The sequence below is a fragment of the Periplaneta americana genome, chromosome 12, assembly GCF_040183065.1.
Source record: "Periplaneta americana isolate PAMFEO1 chromosome 12, P.americana_PAMFEO1_priV1, whole genome shotgun sequence".
Lineage (NCBI taxonomy): Eukaryota > Metazoa > Arthropoda > Insecta > Blattodea > Blattidae > Periplaneta > Periplaneta americana.
This window is the reverse complement of record NC_091128.1, coordinates 172,011,152-172,038,744: the sequence shown is the minus strand read 5'-3', so window position 1 is coordinate 172,038,744 and position 27,593 is coordinate 172,011,152. Positions and strand designations below refer to the sequence as shown.

Genomic DNA, 27,593 nt, shown 5'->3' with positions numbered 1-27,593 from the left:
AATATGTACTAAACTCTAAAATATGGAAAAATATGGAAAATAAAAGTAGGATTTTTCAACCCTACACATTGTGAAACATAAAGATAATGCAAAATATAAATTATATTAGCTTTATAAGTAAATATGTATTTACATATAAATCCTTTCCCTGGTAATCACTATTTCTCTCCTGACACGGATCCCAAAAATTTAAGAAATTATCTTACTTTTCTTGAGAATAATCTTGATTCACATAATTTTAGAATACTTATTCTCGGTGATTTTAATTCTCCTGGTATTGACTGGGCATCTGGTTGTAGTCTTCCTAACATCCATTATTACGCCAAAATTAAGTCTCTTGATCTATTTTCTTCTTCTTGCCTTCTTGGTTTAAATCAGATTAATTTTACTTTGAATAATAAAAATCTTCTTGACCTTGTTTTTACCAATGTTATTAATAGTTCTGTTTACCTAGCTAATCATTCTCTTGTTCGTCAAGACAATTATCATCCTTCTATTTGTGTTAATCTTGAAGTCAATTTATCTCTTCCTTTATATTCTTCTAATCATTCTTATTTTAATTTCTCTCAGGGTGATTATATGAAATTATACACAACTCTTTTTAATCATGATTGGACTAGTCTTTACGAGTCTACTGATGTCAATGAAGCCGTAGTTTCATTAACTCATACAATAAATGACGCGATTGCTGATGCTGTACCTTTATCACGAGTAAAAAAATCTACTTATCCTAAGTGGTTTTCAAACTCACTTCGTTTACTCATAAAGAAAAAAAATAAAGCTCACAAGAATTTTAAAAAATCAAAATCTGATTATCATTATCTTATATTTTCTTCCCTTAGAAAACAAGTAAAAAATAAGATAAAATCTGATAAATTACTCTGGCTCCAATCTATTGATAGAAATTTGAAAAATGAGCCTAAGAAATTTTGGAAGTATGTAGAATCATTTCGTAAATCAAAATCCTTGCCTACTGAGTTAATTATTGATGGGGAGCACATCACTGATCAAACTGAGATCGCAAATGCTTTTGCTGATCAATTTAAATCGGTACAAAAAAAGCTCAATCATATATTTGTTAATGATTCTATCACTACTGACTGCTTATGTTTACCGGTTATTGTGTGTGAAGATGTCTTGAATGTCATTAGGAGGCTTAAGCCCAATAAATCCATGGGAACTGATGGCATACCTAATTTCATTATTAAAGGTTGTTCTCAGATTCTTATTCCTCTATTAACTTTTATTTTTAATCTTAGCCTTAGTACGGGTATTTATCCTTCTTTATGGAAGGAAGCGTCTGTCATTCCGATATTTAAGAATGGCAATAAACATTCTGTTAATAATTACAGACCTATTTCAATACTTAATAACTTTTCAAAAATTTTTGAAAAAATTATTCACAAACATGTTTCATTTTATATTAAATCTAATTTAAATCCTGCTCAACATGGCTTTATTAAAAATAAATCTACAACAACGAATTTGGTCAATTATCTCAATCTTATTATGCCTACAGTTGAATCCCAAGGCCAAATTGATGCCATTTATTTTGATTTCAGTAAAGCATTTGATGTTGTTCCTCATCAAATCTTAATAAGTAAATTAGATCAGTTTGGACTTTCCATTAATTATCTTAGCTGGTTTGAAAACTAGTTAACCAACAGACAATCTCGTGTTCGGTTGGGAAACTCTCTCTCTGATCCTTTCACTATTCTTTGTGGTGTTCCACAGGGCTCCACCCTAGGTCCGTTATTATTCCTGCTTTTTATCGATGACATTTGTAAGCCCATCTGTTCCCATTATCTTCTCTTTGCCGATGATTTAAAAATATTTAGAAAAATTAATAGTCTTGCTGATTGTCATTTACTTCAAAATGATATACATGCCATTCAACGTTGGTCTGATTATAACGGTATGAAAATTAATATTTCTAAAACATGCGTTATCTCTTTCTCTAGGAAGACAACTACATTGAAGTTCGACTATTCGCTATCGAATGCCGCCATAATCAGGAAGGACTGTATAAAGGATCTCGGTATATATCTTGATTCTAAATTGTACTTTCATGACCATGTTAATCACTTATTTAATCATTCACTAAGAATGCTTGGTCTCATTAGGTCTATTACTTATTCCTTTTCCTCTCCTGATACACTACTTACATTATATTATGCTTTAGTAAGGTCTAAATTAGAATATGCATCTGTTGCGTGGAACTCTATTACGTCTACTGATTCAGCTAAACTAGAAAATATCCAAAGAAAATTCATTTCTCTTTGTGCGTTCAGATTCGTACCCAACTCCTCTTCTTTAAATTATGAACTGTCTAGTAAATATTTTAACTGTACCAGTCTGTATTCGAGACGTCAGGATATTGATTACACTTAATAATAATAATAATAATAATAATAATAATAATAATAATAACAATAATAATAGATATGTAATAAAGGACTATTACTGAAATTTTATTTATCCAAGGTACAGTAATTACTATTTATCCAATGTACTATTTAATCTGAATACATTAGAAATGTAAAAGATAATAAATTACTTAAGACATTATTAAGTTAGAAATTAAAACTAATTAGATACTGTTTAATGCATTAAGAGAAAATCAATTCAATAAACTAGTCTCAAAACAAAGTTCAAATTATTAAATATTGCTTCATATGACATTAATTATTGAAGAATCGTACCGTTCTTTTATATGTCCAAAAACACACAAGCAGATGTCACAGATATATATTTATTGCTTTTTCTCTCACTGGCCATAGTTACCTCTTTAAAAAATTAATTTGAGCCAATTTTCAGAACTTCAAGCACCTCATAATGGCATATCCCATAATCCATGACCTTAAGGATTTCTTTGGGCGATAGTGTTCCAAAAATGAAGGAATATAATTATGTTTAATTGTTTTCACTAACGTAACTTCGATCGGGGGGGGTGGGGAGAAAGAGAGGAAGGGAGAGGGGGAGAGAGAGATAGAGGGACAGAGAGAGAGAGAGAGGGAGGGAGGGATATATATATATATATCCATTTCACTTGTGTGATTTGGGTTCCTCATGTTGCGGAGAGATGGCACGACTGTGATCCATTTTCAATTATATGCCACTTTGGCAGGCCACACTGTACATGATGTGAAGAGTTATATCGTGTACTAGGATGAGTGTATATGTAAGTGTTCGTGTAAGTGTAGTATAGGGAATGGGTGAGAATGATGATGAAGGTGAGGAAGGGAGAAGGAGAAACCCGTTGCCAGCACATTGCCTACTGTCAAATAGCACCAAGGGGGCCGCCAGGCTTAACGTCCCCATCCAATGGATGAATCACTATCAACAGGGACATATGCCTTCCCTTCATATGCACTCCAGAGAGATTTGGAATTTAACCCGGTATATTGGTGCACAATTTAGTGATTAGAAGTTGTGCACTGCCATCTTTCCTATTCACAAAGTAGAAATTTTACATGAAAATTTCTGACCCCGCTGGGAATCGAACCCAGGACAGCTAGTCTGGAGGCAGATACGCTATTACAGAGCTAACTCGGCGGACTGATAGGGTAAAATAATTGTTTAAAATCAAGATGTCACCACAGTTTTGTGCTTAAGACTTCAGTTCTATCCTGACCTCTACACTATGTACCATGACGCAGATAACTACCAAAGTCGAGAATCGTGTTACTGGATTATTTGTAACATTGCTATAGTTGAACAGTTGTTTCTTCAAACACGATAATTATTGCAAACTGATTATAATAATTTTAAGAAGTTTTAAAGTTTTGTGCTATTGTTTTAATGTTTAAGATTTAACATTAGTTAATCAAATAACGACTCATCTATTGCAGAGCTCACAATCGAGAGAAATAACATTTGAAGACTACAGGAAGAAAAGGGGGAATATCAAGATTTTCAGGAGAGCTAATTTAAAGTTCAAAATTAATTTATTCAAGAAGTGTGTTACAAATGATAAATACCGCCATGCATTTTGAAAGGTGGTTAATCTAGTAATCAATATGTTCAATATGTTTTGTTGTCGTCTAACCATAAACTTCCAATTTTTACCATTATCTCAATTTTCACATAAAAGTGACATTACTCCTTTTCTTCCTGTGGTTTTCATTTATTATACTGGTACATCTACACTATACATTTTTTAACTACCAGTACCGGTATATATATATATTTTTACTATCGCAAAAATTGTTATAAGGCCTATTATTATAGAATCAAAGACCATTTAATTATGACGTTAATTTTAAGACATAAAAGCAATAATAATATTCTTTTGTTTCTATTATTAAGTACCAGTATCTGTAATTTCAAACTGTGCTGTTTTAGAGATCCAGATTATATTATTCACATTATTTCCTTGATACTTTCAATATATTGTGCGTTATTAAAATACAGCTCCAGTCAATGAGTGTTTTCGCTTCTTCTGTTGACAGAACTGAAAGTAGCACCACCACCTGATATGACGACGTTCCTTGTGGAGGAGAGGAGGTCAGAGCAGCAGCTGTATCGACAGTCCATCTGCTCAGAGACTGATTCAATCCACGGAGAAACCACCGACAGTCGGGACTCAGGTGTAGAGTTGGACAGAGCGCAGTCAGACGACTGGCCTGGCAAGACATCTTCCACCCCCGACGTGTTGTCAGCACAGCACAGTCGTCAAAACAGCGATGTGAGTGACTAACGCTTTTCTAAGCCTATTCTCTGTTAGGATATTGGCAGCTCAAACTTCATTTATCACAAGGGGAGAAAACACTTTTGAGATCACCAAGTTTAATCATAATGATTTTGATGGCAGATGCTGTTAAATTAAGTATAACAAATATATGCTCATAGATAACAGCGAAGCCTCCATTATCATCATCTTTGACTACAGTCTTTCGGTATTTAATATCATTAAATCCGATTATTGCAGAAACTCTACAAACAATAATAGGTACTACTACATTTCCCCTGTATAACTAAAATTCGTATAATCTCGAGCATCCAGTCACGCAGCCACATTTGAACTTCGTAGATTCACATTCTTCACAACTGATAATTATTAAAAGGATGAATCAGACAGTGAAGTTCGTTTACAGATATATAGAGTGGCGGTTTTATTTTACACAAAATGGCCCCAAAATGAGCTGGCAGAAAAATAATTTGTGTAAGTTACATAATCTGTGTTTACAAAATTCTGCATACAATGATTAAAAAAAATCATGCTGGAAAAGTAAATAAATAGGCCTACTTTATATTTTTTATTTTATTGGGTTATTTTACGACGCTTTATCAACATCTAGGTTATTTAGCGTCTGAATGAAATGAAGGTGATAATGCCAGTGAAATGAGTCCGGGGTCCAGCACCGAAAGTTACCCAGCATTTGCTCGTATTGGGTTGAGGAAAAACCCCAGAAAAAACCTCAAGCAGGTAACTTGCCCCGACCAGGAATCGAACCTGGGCCACCTGGTTTCGCGGCCAGACGTGCTAACCGTTACTCCACAGGTGTGGACCCTACTTTATAAAATTAGCAGAATATTATACCTAACAAAAAGTTTGAAGGCATTTCTTTCTATCACGTAACCTAAAAACAGTTTAGGCAATGTTTATTTTAATAACCACCTAAGATATGTAAATAAAGTACCGTATTTATATTGCAAAAGAAGGCCATTAGAATAACGGTAAATTCTCGTATTTACAAACATTGTTGTCCGTTATTTATTAGAGAGAAAATCTTCAGTGTTACTCATTTATAAATTTTTAAATTATTGTTACTCATGAGAAATCATATTAATATACAGTGTGTGTGTGTGTGTGTGTGTGTGTGTGTGTGTATATATATATATATATATGTGGAAGTAAAATAACCTTGCAGATTGAAAGAGACGATAGGGTACACTGAAATGAATAGAAAATCTATATTATATTTTGTGATTAAATGCACGGTTAATTAGAAAATTAAGTTTATTAACGATGAAAGAGTAATGGAACGGAGAAAAACTCTCTCCGGCACCGGGATTTGAACCTGGGTTTTCAGCTCTACGTGCTGATGCTTTATCCATTAAGCCACACCGATACACCCCGGCGTCGGATAGAATCGTCTCAGATTAAGCTCCAACTCTTGGGTTCCCTCTAGTGGCCGCCCTCTGCACTACGTCATAGATGTCTATGAACATAGGACCGAAGTCCACACATGTGCTGAGGTGCACTCGTTATGAGTGACTAGTTGGCCGGGATCCGACGGAATAAGCGCCGTCTTAAATCACGAAGTGATTTACGCATATCATATATATTATTTTAATGTACCGAAGTACCCGGGTTCAAATCCCAGCGCCGGAGAGAGTTTTTCTCCATTCCATTACTCTTCCATCGTATGATGACGCAGAATATCTGCATGGAAATATCATATGTACTTCGGTACATTAAAATAATATATATGATAAGTTTATTAAGTTTGAAGTCTCAGCAGTCCAGCAACATCACCGCTAACACATTCTTCTCGTGATGCATATGTAAGAGGTCAATGAATTCTGTGTCTCGGTAGATGAGCTGATCTTTGGCATTGTGTTGCAACTAACTCGCAGCGTGCAGTTGCTTGAATTTAGAGATTTTTAAAAATTAAATTTACTAAATCTACGTATTACTCTGTGAAAAGATTTATTAAATCTACATACTTAGACTTCAACAAACAAAATTTGATAACACAATCTCAAGGGAAAAAATGGAACTCTCTGCATCATAATCCACAGTTAATTCTCGATTCGCCACGAAAATCGTCTGTAGCTGCATTTAGATTGGCAACAGGCCATGATTGTTTGGCCAAACACCTGCATAGAATTGGAATATATCAGTCCCCTAACTGCCCATTATGCAACTCAAACCAAGCAATGGATTCGGAACACCTCAAAATCTGTGCTTCAGTGGATGACCATGATAATATCTTTGAAAAATATTGGAGTGCAAGTGGTCAAATGACTTTATTGTCAAATGCCTGGCATTAGAAAACAACAACAACATATATACACACAGGGTGGAAATAAAATAACCTTGCAGATTGAAAGAGACGATAGGGTACACTGAAATTAATAGAAAATCTATATTATATTTTGTGATTAAATGCACGGTTAATTAGAAAATTAAGTTTATTAAGTTTGAAGTCTCAGCAGTCCGGCAACATCACCGCTAACACATTCTTCTCGTGATGCATATGTAAGAGGTCAATGAATTCTGTGTCTCGGTAGATGAGCTGATCTTTGGCATTGTGTTGCAACTAACTCGCAGCGTGCAGTTGCTTGAATTTAGAGATTTTTAAAAATTAAATTTACTAAATCTACGTATTACTCTGTGAAAAGATTTATTAAATCTACATACTTAGACTTCAACAAACAAAATTTGATAACACAATCTCAAGGGAAAAAATGGAACTCTCTGCATCAAAATCCACAGTTAATTCCCGATTTACCACTAAAATCGTCTGTAGCTGCATTTAGATTGGCAACAGGCCATGATTGTTTGGCCAAACACCTGCATAGAATTGGAATATATCAGTCCCCTAACTGTCCATTATGCAACTCAAACCAAGCAATGGATTCGGAACACCTCAAAATCTGTGCTTCAGTGGCTGGTCATGATAATATCTTTGAAAAATATTGGAGTGCAAGAGGTCAAATGACTTTATTGTCAAACGCCTGGCATTAGAAAACAACAACAACATTTACACGAAAACCGTTCACAATATTGAAATACGTCAGAGGGATAAATTATTATTTATTAGTTTTCCTATCAATATGGATAAAAATCACGATCCTACTCGCAATAGTTACCGAATAAGAGGTTGTTAAACATTTGGAAAAAGAAAAAAAAAAACTTTTTTTTTTCTGGAAAACTATTAACTTTTTACCAATGATATTATAGTTTTTTTATTACATACTGCATGAGCTACTTGCTCCGAAAATCTGCAAGGCTATTTCACTTCCACCCTGTGGTGAACCGTAAGCAATGTCATTAATTTCTGGAGGTTATTCTTTGAGATATTTCAAACAAAAAAGTTTAATACAATTTTGCTCGTTTTTGCTCCCTTTCCGAGATAAAATTTGTTTTATATGAAACATATCATAGTGTGTTTTGGGAAAGCCATTGATTTAATTCCCAATAGGCTCAGTCAATTTAAGAGAGCAGTATTATTATAAGGAATGATTGAAATAATTTTAGTTTTGTCCTTTAAATGTGCAGAAATTTGATTCGAACAAACGTAACTTTTCGTTCTGAAAAGGAATTTTAAAATACCACATTTGTTCGGATCAAATTTCTGCGTATTTAAAGGACAAAACTAAAATTCTTTCATTAATTTATTACCGTAATACATTGCTCTCTTATATTGACTGAGCATATTGCAAATTAAATCAATTAGTAAATACAGATATTCAACATTATGATACGAGGCAACAAAATATGTTGAATATGCCATGTATTAGTTTAACGAAGACCAAATATAATTTTATAGCAATTAAAGTATCAAATAAGATTTCCTTTCATTTATTTAATCCTCAAAATTTTATTTATATATTGTTAAAATCTAAGTTTGTGCTGAATATAACAGTGTAGGTAAAATAACTGTTCATTATTTATTAATTTTGTTCTGAATTTCTTGAAAAGACTACCATTTTTCTAATTTCTCGCATTCAATGATATAAATTTTACATTTTCACAATATATTCTGTTTCTCCACACAATCTTCCAGTATGGTTTCTTTCCCTATGGCTTGCAGAAGAAGAAAAAATTATGACATAGCCTTAGTTTATGTGAGAACTAATGTCATTAATTGGACGAAAATGTTTATTGATTCTAGCATTTCCCAGAGGCCAACACTCTGTTTTGTTGCTTACTTGAGTCAGAGCAGGAATGAAAATGTCTAACTTAATAAGAAGTTACGTGTTTACAGAGTTTCAATGATAAAAGACGTAGAATATGACATTATGTTTACACAAAGATTCTTGTTTCAGATATATGGTACTGCAAGTATAACATCAGAAGAAGATGAAATCATGAAAAAGGAAAGAGAAATTATAGAAATTCTCGAGAAGGAAGAACAATGGAGGTACAGGAATAACACCACCTCTGAAGAAAATGACATTGGTATGTATTCCGAAGAATTTTACGAAATCTGGGCTCAGATTTCACGAGTTCATATGATCCACAAATAGAGAGGTTTGATAAGAAGGAAATTGTGCTGATTTTATATCTTTCAACCAGCAGGTATAATCTCAAGCAAAGCTCTTTCTACTATATTCAGTAGTTCTGTTGTCAGGTTTGAGCTTCCAGATCTCATGAACAATATCTGTGTTATCTGCAGGATTAATTATAATCCTTAATAAAGAAGTTCTTGTACTGGTACTTAATCGCAATAATCTTTCAAGATACTTCTTGTTATTTTCGCATGTAAATCAATTTCTGAACATTTGCTACAGTACAGTCTACCAATGTTAAATACAGATTTTCTAAATAGCTATTATATGCAAGTTTTTGCAAAAAATTAATTACGGTGGTACTTAAATCTTTTTAAACCACACAATTAACAAAATATTATTTTTTGAAGCTATCGACAATGCCTTTTCTGTGAAACAAGATAAACGAAAAGTTTTATCTTCTTATTTGGATGCAGAGTAAACATTTAATTTACGAGTATGTACGTCTTTTGCATAACAGACCAATAAAATATATTATCAAACGGGAATAACATTGGTAATACAATAGAGAACTGAATTGTTATGAAATGCGTGAGGTATATAATGAATACCATAAAAAGGGGTGAACAGAAACGAATTTTTACTATATTTGATTTCTTTGTGTCAAAGAATAAAAATAATGAGTGTTTATATTTTCATTTGCAACGCGTGAACAAATAAACATTCTTTACTCTTTGACACAAACAAATAAAAAAAATAGTAAAATTAGTTCCTATTCACCCCATTTTACAGTATTGTCATATTCATGACATCGATTTTTTTCTAGTTTGTGTTCTTCGCATATTAAGTACCCTACATCGATATTCGAAATTTTCGTATGATTATTCATAAATAATATTCATTCACTAATGTTTTATAAAACACGGATTACATATAATTTTTTGTATGCATTCAATATTTCAAGATAAATATGATTATGTATGTGTATATAATGCTCACGATATAACAGTTTATCACTGCCCTTCATGAAGGTAAGATCTACGAAAATCTTGAACTTTCCAAATGTTCTATAGCCATATCATCTTTTTTTATGCATAACAATTAATTCGGAGGAAATAATAAACTAATTCTATGAAGATCCTAACCTAGGCAATCATGACTAGTAAACACAGAATAAAAACTGTGACAAGAAATATCTTTCTGAACAGAAATTCTACAAAAATATAGTATACGGTACCAAAAATGATTAAGTAAAAAAAAAAATAAATAAATAAAATATTGCATTGATACCATACCCGAAATAAAGCGTGTTAGAAATGATACACAAATAGTGATATTAAAAGTGGGAATTTGTGATACACAGCACTAATTTCAAAAGAAAATTTGATTACTTAATTTATACTTGTCATAAAAAATATAGAACTATTACTAATGGAATATTCACATTTATTGTCGTGTTACTTCTTCACTTAAATATCTTAAATGTTTTAGGTTAATTTCTCATTGTTATCTCGATTAAATTAAGATAATCAATAGTGAGACAGGTTAGGAATGAATGTTATCAAACTTATATTCGTTAAATCTATGTATCGGTATGTTAAATATGTGATTACTGATTACAGACCAATAAAAGGAGATATTGATATCTTAATCCTTATATCTAGTGCAAGTATTCGTATCTCATGCAACAAAATTGAATGTGGCGTCCTAGCAAACTTTACTATGCTTCTTCTGCTTTTAATAATTTAGAAGAAATTAGGTTAGACACAAGCTACACTATTAACTGAAAGTCGTGATTTTCAACTCCAGATGCCTATGTTCGAAGCCCAATGAGACTGTGCAATTTGTTGTTGTCAATAAAGATGTCAGGACATGTTTTGTGAAATACTTCAGCTTCCTTAGCATCATTTCAGTTCAACTCTTTAAGAATACCCTCACAAGTAGTGCTTGCAGTATATCATAATATCTACTAAAGTATTAATTTTGTAATTTTTAAAAGCCAGTAAACCAATAACTAGTTTACTTATATATCCTATAAAAATGTATTTAATTTCTGTATTTATTTTGTTTTTTTTTTCTTTAAGTCAGTAAACCAATGACTAGTTTAGTTATATATCCTATAGAAATGTATTCAATTTCTGTAACCAATGATAGTTTTGTTATATAGCCTATAGAAATGTATTTAATTTCTGTATTTATTTTGTATTTTTTTAAATCAGTGGACCAATAACTAGTTTACTTATATATCCTATAGAAATGTTTTTAATTTCTGTATTTATTTTGTTTTTGTTTTTTTTTAAGTCAGTGAACCAATGACTAGTTTAGTTATATATTCTATAAAATTTTATTTAATTTCTGTATTTATTTTGTATTTTTTTAAGTCAGTGAACCAATGACTGTTTTGTTATAATATAGTCTATAGAAATGTATTTAATTTCTATACCTTTATTTGTATTTTCTTAAGTCAGTGAACCGATGACTAGTTTAGTTAATACCCTATAAAATGTATTTAATTTCTGTATTTATTTTGTTTTTCATTTTTTTTTAATCAGTGAACCAATGACTGGTTTTGTTACCAGTATATAGTCTATAGAAATGTATTTAATTTCTTTATTTATTTCGTATTTTTTTAGGTCAGTGAACCAATGACTAGTTTTGTTATCCATAGAACTGTATTTAATTTATGTGCTTATTTTGAATGTTTTTTAAGTCAGCAAACTAATGACTATGAATTGGGGATGAGCAGGATCCGTCCATGCTTATCTACATAACAAATAATGAAATTATTTGTCACATTTTATTGGCTTGAACATATTCGGCTCGAAGGAGCCATCTTCAGAAAATTATTCTCAGGCATAATTTTCTGAAGATGGCTTCTTCGAGCCGAAAACATTCAAGCCAATAAAATATGACAAATAATTTCATTATTTGTTATGTACATAAGCATAGACGGATCCTGCTCATCCCCAATTCAATGTATTAGCTTATCGGTTCTCATCATGTCTCTTAAACTAATGACTAGTTTTGTTATCCATAGAACTGTATTTAATTTATGTGCTTATTTTGAATGTTTTTTAAGTCAGCAAACTAATGACTATGAATTGGGGATGAGCAGGATCCGTCCATGCTTATCTACATAACAAATAATGAAATTATTTGTCACATTTTATTGGCTTGAACATATTCGGCTCGAAGGAGCCATCTTCAGAAAATTATTCTCAGGCATAATTTTCTGAAGATGGCTTCTTCGAGCCGAAAACATTCAAGCCAATAAAATATGACAAATAATTTCATTATTTGTTATGTACATAAGCATAGACGGATCCTGCTCATCCCCAATTCAATGTATTAGCTTATCGGTTCTCATCATGTCTCTTAAACTAATGACTAGTTTTGTTATACACAGAAATGCATTTAATTTATGTATTTTTCGATCTTTTTTTTTTTTAAGTATTAACTTTGATCTGTTAAGTTCCACATGAAAGTTCTGCAAAATAATGTTACATTTATTACAAAAGAAAACCATGTTTTATTCCACTACAAGATTCTTTACCTGTAAGGAAGCAAGCAGTGCCTCAGAAACTGGTTGCGAATGTGTTCTGTTTACATTTATTTCAAGTTTAAATATACTTATTGCGCAGTTAACAGTAGCGAGTGGGGTAATGAAATGCGAGTTACAGTTTTAGTAAGTGTTAGTATCTCTTTATTCTTCTGCTGTAGGAAATGACATATCCCAATTGCACAGATAAAATGTGTGCTCGGAATATTGAAGTGTGCAATATTTCAGGTGAAAAGCTTGCTGTGAAGCTGCACCAGCTGGAACAAGAGAAAATGAGACTCGAGTGGGAGAGGTCTGAAGAGGAAAACAAGAGACAGTTGAAAGAGAACGCTCAGCGTGAGGAGGAGATGCGGCTACAGGCAAAGGAGGAGGAGTTGCGGCAGCAGGAGGTAGATAGCAACTAGAGCTTGGTAGCGGGTCCCGGACTTGTACAGTGTACAGTGGTTGTGGGGCATGTCCTGGGGAAAGTCTCTTGTCAAGCTTCACTCACATGAATGTATGTATGTGCGTGTATGTTCTTTGTCGAAAAAGTTATGTATTCATAAACTGTAAGCATTTCAGAGATATCTGATAGCTAAAATGATTCTTAGTTGTATCGGAAATATAGAGAAAATCATTGCAGGTTCCATTTTCAGGGACGCAAATGCATTTGTCACTTTAGCAATCGAGGTTCACTTACACATGCGAGAGATGGGGAATCTCTTTAAAGTAGTTGAGGACCAAATCTTGTAGCATTCTGTTGTTTAGAGTGAGAACAACTTACAATGTGGATTTATTTTGCATCAAAATGTGTATCCTTCTTTGTAGAACATCATGAAGTCCCAGAATGAAGATAATAAAACCAAATTTCAATAAATTTACACAAGTTCAAACTAATTTTTTTTTTTACTATAGATACTGTCTCATAAATAATGTCGTTTTTTTAAACAAAGTTTTATTCGGAATATGTACTGACAATAAATGTCTAATCTTCAGAGTAAAGACTATTAGATTCTACAGTTTTGAGCCACCTTTAAGCCAATGTCAATGACTGTACCAGTTCTTTCTTTTAATGCAAAGAATTCACGGATATTCATTTCAACTACTTCAATATCCATGTTGTATCTTCCGTACACTACTTTTAACAGACACACTAAAACACACCCTAATCAAATTATCAACACACAGATCAATTTCAGAACACACACACTATTTGGCACAACTCTTCATCACACGAACGCACCCACACAACAGGCAGCAAAGTTGAGATGGCCCGAGACACAGAAGGCTCTGAGGATGGGGTCAAGTAGCACCGAAACAGCTGTAAGCCGCACATGCTTACATAATTAACACGAGTAAGATCGCCATTTAATCAATTATTTACTTCAATATGTTGGAAATTCTTTGCACGAAAGAAGTGAGCCATTGATCGAAACAGTTGATTGAAACAGTAATCCTAAGGAGCGAGAGTATAGATATATGCTGGATGTGGTAGGAGTTTATTTATTTATTTTCTCCTCGGAAGTTTGAGCACTGTGGGATCTCACATGGTCCTGTTGCTAGAGAACTCGCTTTCAGTTAATTAGTGTTGGAAACTCTTGAGTCAAAACTGCATAAACTCTTATCTAGCTGTTGAGAATAAAGTTCGGCATTAATAATGCTCTATTTGGAACCAATGAATCATATACTGGTTTAGCAATAACCATAATAGTTTAGCGGGAATTGAGTCACTGTTTTGAGGTGTCAGATTTGCAGTAACAGAGGTATTTTTCATCACGTGATATTTCCCTGATGACAGATAGCCACTCTGTGCTGAACTTGTTCTGACAGATCTACAATTTTTCTATGATTTTCGAGGTTCTGATGTGGCAATGTGCTGTATCGTTTGATGCACCAAATTCTTCTGACAGTCTACAAGTCTTGTTGTTTTTTTCCTTCACCCTCTCCCAAAGCTTTCCGTGTGTTCTCAATGTCGCATACCTTCGGTCTTGTGGAATAAGATAGATCTTCAGTGTCTGTAAATGCTGGAACCAGCATTGTGCTACATGCTTATTTCTTCTTTCCTCCTCCAGTTCACAGATTTTTTTTAGTCGTGGTAGCAGCTTTATAATCGCGTTTCCAATAGTTAATAGTTATTCGCCATTTCAGTAGTGCCTAAGAAGGACATTAATCTCCAACTTTGTTACCTCCATTTTGTGTTCTTTAAATTAATAGTTAACGATTGCCATATCAATGGACTAGAACTAATACCATGCATGTAATTTTTCCAAAATTTTCAGGAGAGATATAAAACTATTTATTATTTATAAATTCTATCTATTTCAACCACTGAAAAGCACAATAATCAGTAAGTGCTTTTCAGTGGTTCAAATAGATAGAATTTATAAATAATAAACAGTTTTATGTATCTCCTAAAAAGTTAAAAAAAAAATCACGTACGTGGTATTAGATATAGGCCATTGATATACAGGATTTTTAAAAAATACATGGCAAAATTTCATGGGTGGATTTTACACAAGTAGAGAATAAAAAAATATCATATAAATATGGATCCGGAAATTGATAATTATTGAGATATCAGACAATCAAATATTTGATGTTAGTACGTTACTGGCTCCAGTTTAGCTTTTAGAATGATGCACTGTGTTCAGTACCGGTACCTTACAAGAGGTGTTCGAATGCCCACCCTCTGCCATATTGCAAACTTCTGCACATCGTCTCATTGAGGTACTCAGATGTTCAAAACTACCTGGTGTTATACATATTGTTTTACAACCCACACAATTCTTGCTTGAAGAGTTGCTTCAGCCTCTACAGCAGTTGAGTATACCAACGACTTTAAATACCTCCACACAAAAAAGTACAATGGGTTTAAATCAGGTGAGTGTGGAGGCCAAGCAATCGGTCCACCTCTACCTATCCAGTGACCAGGATAATGTTCATCCAGGTGTTCACGGACATTAAGACTAATGGCGAAGTGCATCAACATCGGTTAAAAACGCAGTAATCATAGATTACGAAACGACGGTTAAACAGTAACCGTGGTTAAAATATAATTTCTGGGCACCATTCATAATCACCGATTACTTAAACATAGTTAGCTGACACTTCATTTAACCAGAGCAAAGTCTATGATGGTACACTGTTTCTACAAAATGACTAAAGGAAAGCATTCATACCACAGCAAAGATAATAGTCAACATCTAAAAACGACTGCGCTCACTCCGTTCTACATCGAAGTGAACATGTCCTACATTTTCGCGTTGCATTTGTTTACCTTTGGGCGCTGTTATATTTGCGAGTTGCATTTCTTTGTTTTTCATTGCTGTCAGGTTAAAATCGTACAAAATAGAAAATTGAATGCAAAAATGATTATATCCCAATGTGAGGTTAAGTATCGATAGACTTACTTAATAAATTTAAATATATTATATAATAAAGAAGGAATATACATAAAGGAAAAGGATGCAGAAGATTAGTAAAAATGTGTGTACGACCCAAGATCCCATTTACACCAGGTTACTGTTCATTATCCTAAGATCCATCCATAACCTCTCTTTGTTCAGCCAGTGACAGAGAAAGAGACATTCAAGTATTCCCTCTTAAAATACAGAAAATAACAGTTACATAGAATCTTAACATAAGGAGCTGATCAACAGAAGAAATATGACTGTTTTTGAGTTATTGCAAGTGAGTCATTTGTAGATTTTGATAAACAAAATCCCTCCTGAAATTTTCTGTCACCTAATTCCTCGTAAAGATTCTCTCTTTCCACTAAAGAAACTTCACGCCCACGCTCTATCCAAGTAATTCAAGTACTGTACAATAATAATCGTCTTCGAAGTAAACATCTGTGGCTCTGGCCGCCATTTTGCTTTACTTGCTCTACTAATCACTGGTTATCTCCTTTAACCGCTCGAAAATGGCCGGTTATAGATTACTGTGGTTAACCTCCTATTTAAGTCGTAACCGAGGTCGATCCACTGTAAAAATGCTTAACCAGAGGTTAGGTGACAATTTTAACTCGTGGTTACACTAACCGACGTTGATGCACGTGGGCATAAAAGCTGTAGGGGCACCATCATGCATGAAGTACATCTCTTGCTGAACTCCTAGTGGAATATGGAATAACTTCCAACAAAAGAGGCAACCTGTTGGTGAGCCCATATCTATTTAGCATTTAAACTATTATAATCCATCTAAGAGTGCTAACAGATTCTGTTCAACACTGATCTTTATCAGGTACGATTAGCTACATGTACTGTACTAATTTAATTTTTTACCATTAATTTGCAGCACTACATACTTGATTGTCTGATATCTCAATAATTATCAATTTCCGGACCCATGTTTATTTAACTTTTTTTATCGTCTACATGTGTGGAATCCAACCCTGAAATGTTGTTGTGTATTTTTAAACACTCTATATGTACAATACACAATAGAAACTACAGCTTGTTCTAAGATCCAGTACAATCTTACAAGGAAACATTACAGACTAATAAAATGCCAGGAATATAAAACGATATTACGCTATACTGGAGAATTAGCACGGTCGCTTTGAACCGTGCCGTTACGTTTATCACCAAATTTAAGTAAATACACAATGTCACCAACATAAGAACATGACATTGGTGTGTGGCGTAGTTGGCGGGAGAAATTTTTTTCTCTCTCTGTCTACCTCCTTCATTCTGAACATTATTGAGAGATAGCACCACTGTTAGCGACAATGTGTATTTGCGTAAATATTGCGAGTAAATTATGACGAGTGCCTTAGAGGAGAGGCTCGGGACGTGATCCTTACTTGAATTTATTTTTGCGTGTACATTGCAGATTAAATGATTGAGATCCCTTCTTGCTCCGGTTACAGGCCTTGCATTTACGAAGGTTATGTTAGGTTAGATTAGCTTAGGTTAGCTTCGGTTAGGTTAGCTTAGCTTAGGTTAGCTTTGGTTAGGTTAGATTAGCTTTGGTTAGGTTAGGCTAGCTTTGGTTAGGTTAGGTTAGGTTAGGTTAGGTTAGCTTTGGTTAGGTTAGGTTAGCTTTGGTTAGGTTAGCTTTGGTTAGGTTAGCTTGATTTCATTCGTCCATGTAGTAGTTAAAATTATATAATATGACAGTTTTTGATTCGTAATATTGATAAAAAAAATAATAGGTCTATAATGAAAGCGGTGAATAATTTCATGGTCCCTACATTTTTTTTTCGTAAAAGGCTAGGTATTTTTCTTTAGGCCAGAAATAAAACAGCAACGCCGTCATAATTACGTACTTTACGCTTTGGCGAACATTAACCGGAAATTTACTTTCCGTCATTTTAATGGTATTCCGTGAAACACACCTTTTTTCCTGTTAATTTCCTTGTGATAACCTAGTTTATGATCTTATTACATCTTCATTTTCTTTTAATGCATTCAAAAAACCGCCGTTGTACTACATAAAACCTTGAACTTGACTAATGGAGTGAATTATTTAAGAATATAGTCGCGAATTTGACTACCACCATTTCGATTATATTTTGTTTGATACGGCTCGGTACGGCCCGGTGACTAGTGGCCAGCGAGTAGGGTCGACTATCGATATTGGTCTGCCGTGGGTATTATCCAGTTGTTCCCGATATTAATTACATTTTGAGACAGCATAATATTTTAATTTTAACAGTGTAAAAAGAACTAGAGAATTATCAAAACTCGTTATATTTTATTTATTTCTCTTCCAAATTGACACAGTATTTCTGCTGATAACATAATTATCTGAATATTCTTTGTTGAAATTGTGCAAAATAATCTACAAATTTGGACCTGAATGTACTAGCAGAATAATCAAATCAGTTGACACTTTATAGTCTTGGTTTTAGAATCTAAATATAGACCATTTATAGGGATGATCTTCTTTTAGGGCCCTTAAACGTTGCAGTCTTTGCAGGTTTATTGTAACTCACTTGGTTTTATTTCCTGTATTTTATGTCAGAGGCCTTTTGTAGTCTCAAGAACAGTTGTGGTGTAGAAATAGCTGCAATCTCAATTGAGAGATACCTGCCCCCAAAACAAGGAAACTTCGTTGGGTGAGAGACATTTAGCTGATAATTTTTCCTGTGTAACTCAAAATCTCTTAAAAACCCATCAACTTTATTTGGGTTTCAATCTCCAACAATGAGGATGACTACAGCTATGGTTAGTTAGTTGGGGGAGAGAGATAAAATGAGAATGTGGCATGATTTTACTTTAGTTATTTATAACATGGAAAATCAAGTCACACTCAGCTGAAAAATGTGTGAGAATAAACTTGATATTTTAGCATGCTACAAAAAATTACAGACTATTAATGCGACTTCATGTTTGACCATAGTTAGAAATGCTATTATCACGATACAGTACAAGAGAATTATTGGCCTTAACACTGATAATACCAATAAGATCAAGACCTATTAATATGAGGAAGCAATGTCATGTGGAAGATATTTTCTTTCTAAACTACCTCATTGCTGTAAATATGTGTGAAAAGCACGATCTTTCGAAGACAAACCCAACGTTCTAAATATAATGGTTTTCAGACATCACCAGTCTTCTGGAACAATCACTTATGATAACACCAACGAATAAACATCCTCTTCGACACTTTATGATAATGGTAATTCAACCTCTGAAACGCCTGTTTTACACACAAATTTACAACAATGAATTTAGTCCAAAGAAAAACTTCTTCTAAATGATTGTGATTGAAGTAACTGAAAAAGGAATCTGTTATAATGAAAATAAAAAAAAAAATAGGAACATCACACCATAGAACTGACGTCACAGTAGGCGTGAGATCTAAGCACATTGGCACGTGTATTCTGATGCAAATGGCACTGGTTTAAACTAATTTCCAGAGGATCTTTGACTGAGACCTGTCCTGTAGTACGCTAGCACAGTGATAAAACTGTCTTCCTCTCTGTGACTTAGAATATTATCTACGACATTATCCATAGTGAGCACTAAGAAAACATTCCAGCATTAGCACTGCCATGAACTCTTATAAAAGAATGCCTGAATGGGATTATGAAACTTGCACCATAATTTCACTGTTACCAACTGAAAGGAAACTGCATTTTTTACACTTCTAAAATGTTTCCTCTTTCTGGAGAACTCCTTTTTCCTTTTCTTCTCAAGGCAACTGTGTCCCTTCTGATTTGGGGAAATGATTTGTTTTGATGTCTTCCATTTCTTGGTATTATCACATTTATTCATCTCCTAAGAAATATTGAATTTAGTTTAATTTTTATTTATGAAAACTATTAAATAAAACAATGATTTGGCATTCACATGTAGCCAATACAGTTTGATATAAATTCGTACACCTTTGATGCTATTTTGTTACCAGTGTGAAACAAAATAACGTGTATTTTTATCTTAACATTTATCACTTCTTTGCACTTCCGGGAATTTGCTATGAACAAAATAAACTGAGGAATAATTTTATTCAAGTCATCATAATAATGTGTATCAGATTATAGTTCTATCAGTTAAGAAACAAATGACGTGAGGAATAGAAATTAAACAAGTTTTATAAATATGACTAAGGAGATAAATGAAGGCAAATTAACGGAATAAACCATTAAAAGGAAAATAGTTATGTTTGAAACAAATGTTATCACAGAGGAATGAATAAATGTGATGTATGATGCCACTTTCTTGTAAGTGTTGGGCAATCATGTTACTTTTATTTCTCAAGTCATAAAAAAGATGAAATTGTATCTCACTTAAATGTGCAGTTTCGACTTCTGATAAAAAGAATATTAAATGCTCGTTTATTAATAAATGAACTGTTAACGGATGAAGAACATTAATTTAATGGAATGTATACTTTATGTGGCGGATATGGTGGTTGTGTTATGTCTTGCTAAGGATTTTAATTTTCAAATCGCGCTGTGATTTCAAGGATATTTATTTTGTATCTAAAGTTTTGTTTGTCAACATATTAATGACACAGCAGTGTTGAACCCTTTGCAACACGTGGCATCACAGCAAACCACTGTTGCAAGAGGGTTACAGAATGTAGCCGGCTAACTGCTCTGCTCTCATTCCAGAGCACGAAGAGGCCATCTGTCATGGGGAAAGAAGAGCGCATTATCACAGCCTCTGGGGTGAGGGTCATTTCTAAGCTAAAGATACCAGCCATGTTTGCAACAAAGTAGATGTACTATTATTGTAAATATTGCATGAACGTTGGGTACTTTATACCTTCTTTTCTGCTGATTAAAGGGATTTTGGAGCTATGTAGTGAGCAGAACTTTTCTGTCTCTTAACACTGCTTCCTACTAACTATTCCTGCAGAAATTTGAGAAACAAGAAATGAGTATAGTTTACTATTCCTGTTTTTTCACACTAAAATATTATGTCATCAATGTTTCCCAGAAAGACGTGCCTCACACTGATTCAGTGTTATTAATTCACAAGACAACAAAAATGCAAGGACGAAGTGAAGGACTTCAGCCCTCGTTCAAATTAAGACTAAAAATACGAAGAAGTTATTTTTTCTTTAAATTGGAACAATAGAAGTTTTTAAATTACATTTACATTACCTTTTAAAGAAAATATTGTATTCTAGGACGAATCCCAATGCGTGATTCTTGTTTACATTGAAACAAATTCAGTGAGATGAAATTGGAACACACAGTTGCAACAAACAAGAAAGCAAAACACGAATTTAGAATGAAAAATGGGATGGCAAAAGTAATGAAACTGCTCTCAAACGGATCTATCTTTCAAAATGAGATCTAGTCTTTGTACTAAAGGACGTCTACATGCTATGGGGAAGTAGGGAAAGATCCAGTAATAAATTTTAGCACAGGCTGTTTTTGACCCCAAGGTCGTTACGAAAATTCAGATGAGATGAAAAATCCCGTCTTTATCTGGGCACGAACCATGGCTCTCTCAGTCTAAAGTCCGTTGCTGTACGAACAGAACCAACCTGACTTCAATGAATTGGAAGGAAATGCTGTATTAAACAGTTTCAGTGGGAAAAATGCAATAGTATTCTTTGGACTATTTCCATTGCTGTAGATATGTTTGAAAAAACGCTTAAGAGATACTGATCGAGTCAACTGAAACATCCCTTTGCGACAATCTCGGTTGTTTACTTTCAAAACGTTGGGTTTTAGGCCATCGCAATCAGTATGCTTAGCTGTAAACATCATCTTACATGCCTCAGATGAACTAATAACTAATCCGGACTACAAGTGACGCTGTATGCTTGTTAGCCAGGTCACAGTATAAAGAAGATACAGTAAGGTCAACTAGCCCATTTCGTGGGAACAAATTCTGAGTGCGCATGTCACGAAACCGGGTGTATTGTCTGGAACCTCCACCAGATGGTTCTCCATCTACGACAGGCTGGCATAATTTAATATTAACTGAAAAGATTTATTACTCATCTTTTAACAAAATGAAAGACATGAGGCAAAGGAATGGCAACATAATCATAATAATAATTACTTCCGTATATAAACATCATGAAAATATTTACTAATTGACGCTAATTTTAAAGTCACTGGTAGATGCTTATGTTGGTAACGTAATATTCAGTCATTAGCTACATAGATCATGACATTTGTTTCGATGGAGTTACGTCAACAATGGCTATAATAAAATTTTGTTGACTAGCTAATAACATTATATGGAAAGAAATGCAATGGTAAGCACTTCGCTAATAGTAGTCTATGTTTTACTTCAATCATAAACACTGCAATTTTATATGTATTTTGTAAAGAAAAAGTGAATTTTCATTAGACCTACATAATAAGACACAAATATCACTACAGAACAAAGGGATAATTACAACAGTTAATACAAAATTTCATCTGAAAGTTTAGCATGTCTGAACAGCTGATCGCTAAAATCAGCTGTTAGCGCTGCCGATACTAGCGACATGGTTGGATTCATTGAGAACTACACCTCCCTAAGTTTGATTTTAGTACCAACAACATCAAAGGTGCCGACAAGAGTTGTCTCTACTGTATCTTCTTTATACTGTGGCCAGGTCTGCCACATAATGGATATGCTTGTAATGGGGAAGCTTTAATTGATGTAGGTTATTCCCTATTTATTTACTGCTTCATATGCAATGTTCTAATTCGGCATTGGAATTTACTTGCGGTTTCTAGTATATTTCCAGCTCATATAATCATTTTCTAGACAAAAGTCTTAATGTCAGAGCTTTATGCATGTGAGAGCAAGAACACCGCTCCTGATATGTAAAAATATGATGTAAAAATGAAACTTGAGAACCACTAATAAGTAAATAGCCAGAAATAATTATCAAATCTTGGCTTTCGCTACATCTGTGCTATTTTAAATATAAAGTTCTGTGAATAAGAGCTGAAGGTTAAACATTAATTAATTCAAATGATATCAGGCGATTTTTATTAATATTTAGTATTCCAACTACTGCTGTGACTTTAGATTTAGAGTAACATAGCTCATGTGACCAAAGATAGATTGCAGAAGTCCCTGTCTATAAATTCAACAGTTCTGACCTGTGGCAAAACTTCATATCTTCATACTAGTAGCAATAATTTGCTTCTAAAGGTATCGTATTATTGCCGAAGTGCCTGTGTTTACCAATTGACACAGATGTGCTAACAAACAACAGAACTGTTCATATTTTGGAAATAACGTATTGGATATTATCCAGAACTTTAATTAGCTACAACAGTTATAATTTGAAATGTCTCACCTCTGCAACCCTTTAAGACATTGTAGACCACAAGATTAGCAATCATGACTACCATTCTTTCCAATACGAAAGGCATGCAACCTGACTGACTTGTAAGTTATTATGCTGAAAATATACACATCAGTGCTTCCATTTATATGTCTTAAATTTTTTTGAAATAATATACAAAAGACGTATTTTATTAACTAATGTAATGTTTGTTTTAAGAATTCCTAAATTTCCTGTATACTATTGAAAATACTTCATGAAAAAGAACTATCATTCTGTGATGTATTTTTTACTCATGAGAAATGATTGTAACTCAATTTATACATCACTGAATATATTGGTTTCATCGTACTTTTTACATAGTACACATACACATCAGAATTTCTTAGATATTCATTTGTTTTGTAAGAAATTGAGCCATTACAAGGTTGCTATCAACAATAACAGCATGTAATGTTAGAAATATGTACAACATTTCGAAAACCTGGTTATGTATGTAATAATTTTCAGTAAATCAAGGAGATGAAATGGGTGAAATTTATATTTTCTACATTTTTTAAGCTATAGTCTTAATGTTTTTGTATACAACAACCTCTTATTTTTAGTATTAACACTCTCAAGTTCCATTAGTATCAGTTTAATAGTTTTTGAGTTACTAATTTTTATTTTTTTATTTTGACTTTTCTCAAATATATCTACTTCCACAAAATGCAAGTCACAGGCCTGGAAAAGTTGTACAGCATCTTTGACATGCCTAACTTAACAGCACAGCCATAATTTGAATTTTAAATGTATGAGTGACTTGAACAAAATTTAATCCAGCCAGTTTAAACATTTTTATTTTTTTAAGTGTCTAGATAGTATAATTTAATGTTTAACTTTGAAAATATTAACTTTATCCAAAAAGACTTTGTAGTTTTGTTAACCATACTTTCAGAACCTGCAGTAAAAATTTCAACTTCTTAGCATGAAATTTGTGGAAACTTGTAGTATTTGAATGTGAGTAAATGCAGTTAAACTAAAAGTGTGGAAAAATGACTTTAAAATATCTATTTTCTGTCAAGAAAACCTGTTTGTAATTGTGAAATATAGGTAAAGCATGAGTTTTGAGGACGATTATATTGATAAAATTTGGCCAACACGTAAGCCTAAATGAAAGGTCACTGATTATTAAAAAAAAACCAAAATGAGTTTTTTCTCGAAAGACGGCCCAACATTTCACCCATCTCCTCCCCATGAAGGTGATAGAAAAAGAAAATAACTCTCAGAAAACAACTACAGTCGATGTACATCTACAATGTAAACTGCAGATGAATGAAATGTACTAAACCTTTTAAAACATATATTGCATGGGGAGCAACTCATAGTTACATAAGAATAACTTACTTCCACAGTTCAAGTTAAATTTCTGTTGTAAGAATTGAAGAGCATGTGAAAAGAAAGGAGCATATTATGGACCTTCACATAGTTACGTCAGGATATTGAATGTGCAAGACTTTAACAATCCAAATTATTTTCGTATACTCTTCAGTTGTACGGAACTCTGTCAAAACATTTTTAATGCCTGTATCACAGTCCAAAATTTGTGACAGAGGCTAAATTTATCTAACATATTATGACGTGGGACATTCTTAACCAAGAGTACCTACGCAATACTAACCAAAGCCTTCTGCATGTTTAAATTGAGCTGATGTCTCAGGACTGGTTGCAACATAACTCTTGGTTTTCAGGATGCCACATGTCACATCGCAGTAATTGTTAAACAAATATTAATCTCGTTAACAGCTTATCTTGAACACTGGCGTTCATTATAAATCCCAATAAATTTTTATGTAGCTTTTCGAGGACTGCAGGAAACATAAAGGAGTCAAAATTAATTTATTCTGAAAAATAATTCGAAATGTGATTAAGTTACATTTCAAATTCATTCTAATTATTATTTTTCTTTGTTTTAGATATATTATTTCATAATAATTAATAACTATATTTGTATATTATCATAATGTCAATATATTAAAAATTATGCAAATAAAAAATGAGCCATCAACTAAAAATAGCAATAAAAAATTAAATGTTACTTTGAAATTTTGACGTGAATACATCTGTAAGTTCAATCCAGTACTAGGATGCCATCCCAGAAAGTCGATTGACACATTTTCAGGCTAGTTTTTTCGCGCCTATAATTTCTATACTACACGACATATTCCAATGAAGTAAATGGCGATCAATAGACAAAGAGACTGCCTCCGTGGTCTGTTGGTCAGCATGCTGGCTTCAAGATCAGGAGGTCCTGGGTTCGATTCCCGGGCTAGGCTCTCGGTGAATTTTTCTTGATGAAGCTGGGCAGTAACCTGAACACACATTTCAGCGTCACATTGTTGACAAGTAACTCTATCTGTTAGCACAACCATAAAGCATCTAATAGATGCTATAGAGTTACCAACAACGGAAAAAAAAAAAAATAGACAAAGAATCAATGTAGCTAATGTGACTTTGATTTGAGAGGGTGACGTCATCTAGCAAAACGTGGGAGGGGGAGAGAAGTTGAGGCACGAATTGATAGATTGCGTGGCAGCCGAGGGAGTGTAACTCGAGAATGCGAAGCGATAGAATGTTCGCAGTGGTGTCAAACGATTCGTAACAAACCAGGCTACAATCTCAATTGAGCAGGAATCAGCAGTTGAGTGAAGAGAGAAAATTCACAATGTCTTATTATGAAACACAAATGGGAGCAGAAGTATAAGCATCAGATACAATACAATCAACATCTCATCTTGAGAGACGTTCATGTGTAAAACTTGCAGCTATGTCTCCGATACAGTCTACTCTGATTTTTTTTTTTTTTAACAATTTACCATTGCATGAGCAAACTAAATATTCGCTAAAAATATAAAACATTTTAAAATTGAAATGGTGACATAACTTAACTAGAATTTTAATGGAAAATAAACACCAGTGATGATATTAAAAGTAGCACTAGAGTTTACAATACTTGGAATATTTCTTTTGTTTATTTACTTTAGTCCTCATGAAATGATAAAAATTTACTGGGATTTTTAATGAATGTCAATGTACCTATTTATGCATTTTAAATTTTAAAGAGGAGGAGGATAGATGGGAAATAACAACTGAGATCTCATATACTTTGAAATGTGAACAGAAATTTAATGTGGAATGTAACAATTTTATTAAATGTCTTTGTTTATTACTAGTAGGCTTCTTATGTTCACCTAAAACACACTGAACTAACATATCAAATCATCTTTTACACTCTGATACGAATACACAATTTTTAAATATATTTAATGGAAAAATTAATTTCCAGAATCCACGAGACAGAAAAAGTGGTCTTTGGCATATCATTACCTGCTGCATTCCTCGTGCAAAATACTGAAGAGATTTGGTTTCACCCATCATCAGATCTCATAATCTATAATATTGTCAAGGTGCTCGAATATATTTAAAGTGACTGTAACGAAGTTGATTAAGATCCACTAATATGTAGGTAATATGATGCAAAACTAGTTATGCTCCCAACTAATATTCATGAAACATGACTTACTTTGAATTGTATTCGAAATGAAGCGAATTTTTATCGAGATAGAACGTAATAAACCGTATCAGTGCTTCCATATATGCTTCTTAAAATGACGAATTACATCTGACAATAAAACACAGCACGCAAAGTATCGAGCTTTTATAATCTCTGTTACATTGGAATATTAACCAAGGCACCGAAAATGCGGTATTAGTAAATTTTTTAATTACACCCTGTACAAGATAGAATCTTCGAAAGAAACATAAAATGTGTGTTATGAATTTTAATATACTTTTCATTATATTTGGTCATATCGCGACTGTTTGCAGTTTTACTGTTGGTAATGCGTGTTGTTGTTGTTGTACTGCCTATTACTTCGTGGTAATTGGGTCCAATCAGACATTCACCTTTATTTAACTGAAAAATAGTTGTATTCAGTCGAGAAAAAAAAAAAAAACAAAAAAACCTCGACCAGATTGATTGACACCAGGGATCGAACTCTGGACCTCCAGAATGCGAATATAGTATGTTATCACAAAGCCATCTCATTTAGTTGTGATGTTGCAAACGATCGGTATTTTGCATATGTTTGTCTGTCAGTCCAAATAAATGAAGATGTTTCTTCCAAACTAA

General features: G+C 33.3%; 1 protein-coding gene across 6 annotated transcripts in view; it reads left to right on the top strand.

Annotated features, from left to right (window-relative positions):
• The window catches only part of smash (smallish), a 598,237-nt gene that overhangs the window by 537,263 nt on the left and 33,381 nt on the right, over window positions 1-27,593 (top strand). For 5 of the 6 annotated variants that reach the window (XM_069842563.1, XM_069842564.1, XM_069842565.1 and 2 more), the window contains 4 exons: window positions 4,452-4,687; window positions 9,001-9,133; window positions 12,971-13,131; window positions 20,787-20,843. In XM_069842563.1, the coding sequence (XP_069698664.1) occupies window positions 4,452-4,687; window positions 9,001-9,133; window positions 12,971-13,131; window positions 20,787-20,843 (587 nt within the window). The remainder of the gene's footprint in view (window positions 1-4,451; window positions 4,688-9,000; window positions 9,134-12,970; window positions 13,132-20,786; window positions 20,844-27,593) is intronic. The other variant, XM_069842566.1, reaches the window with a different exon arrangement.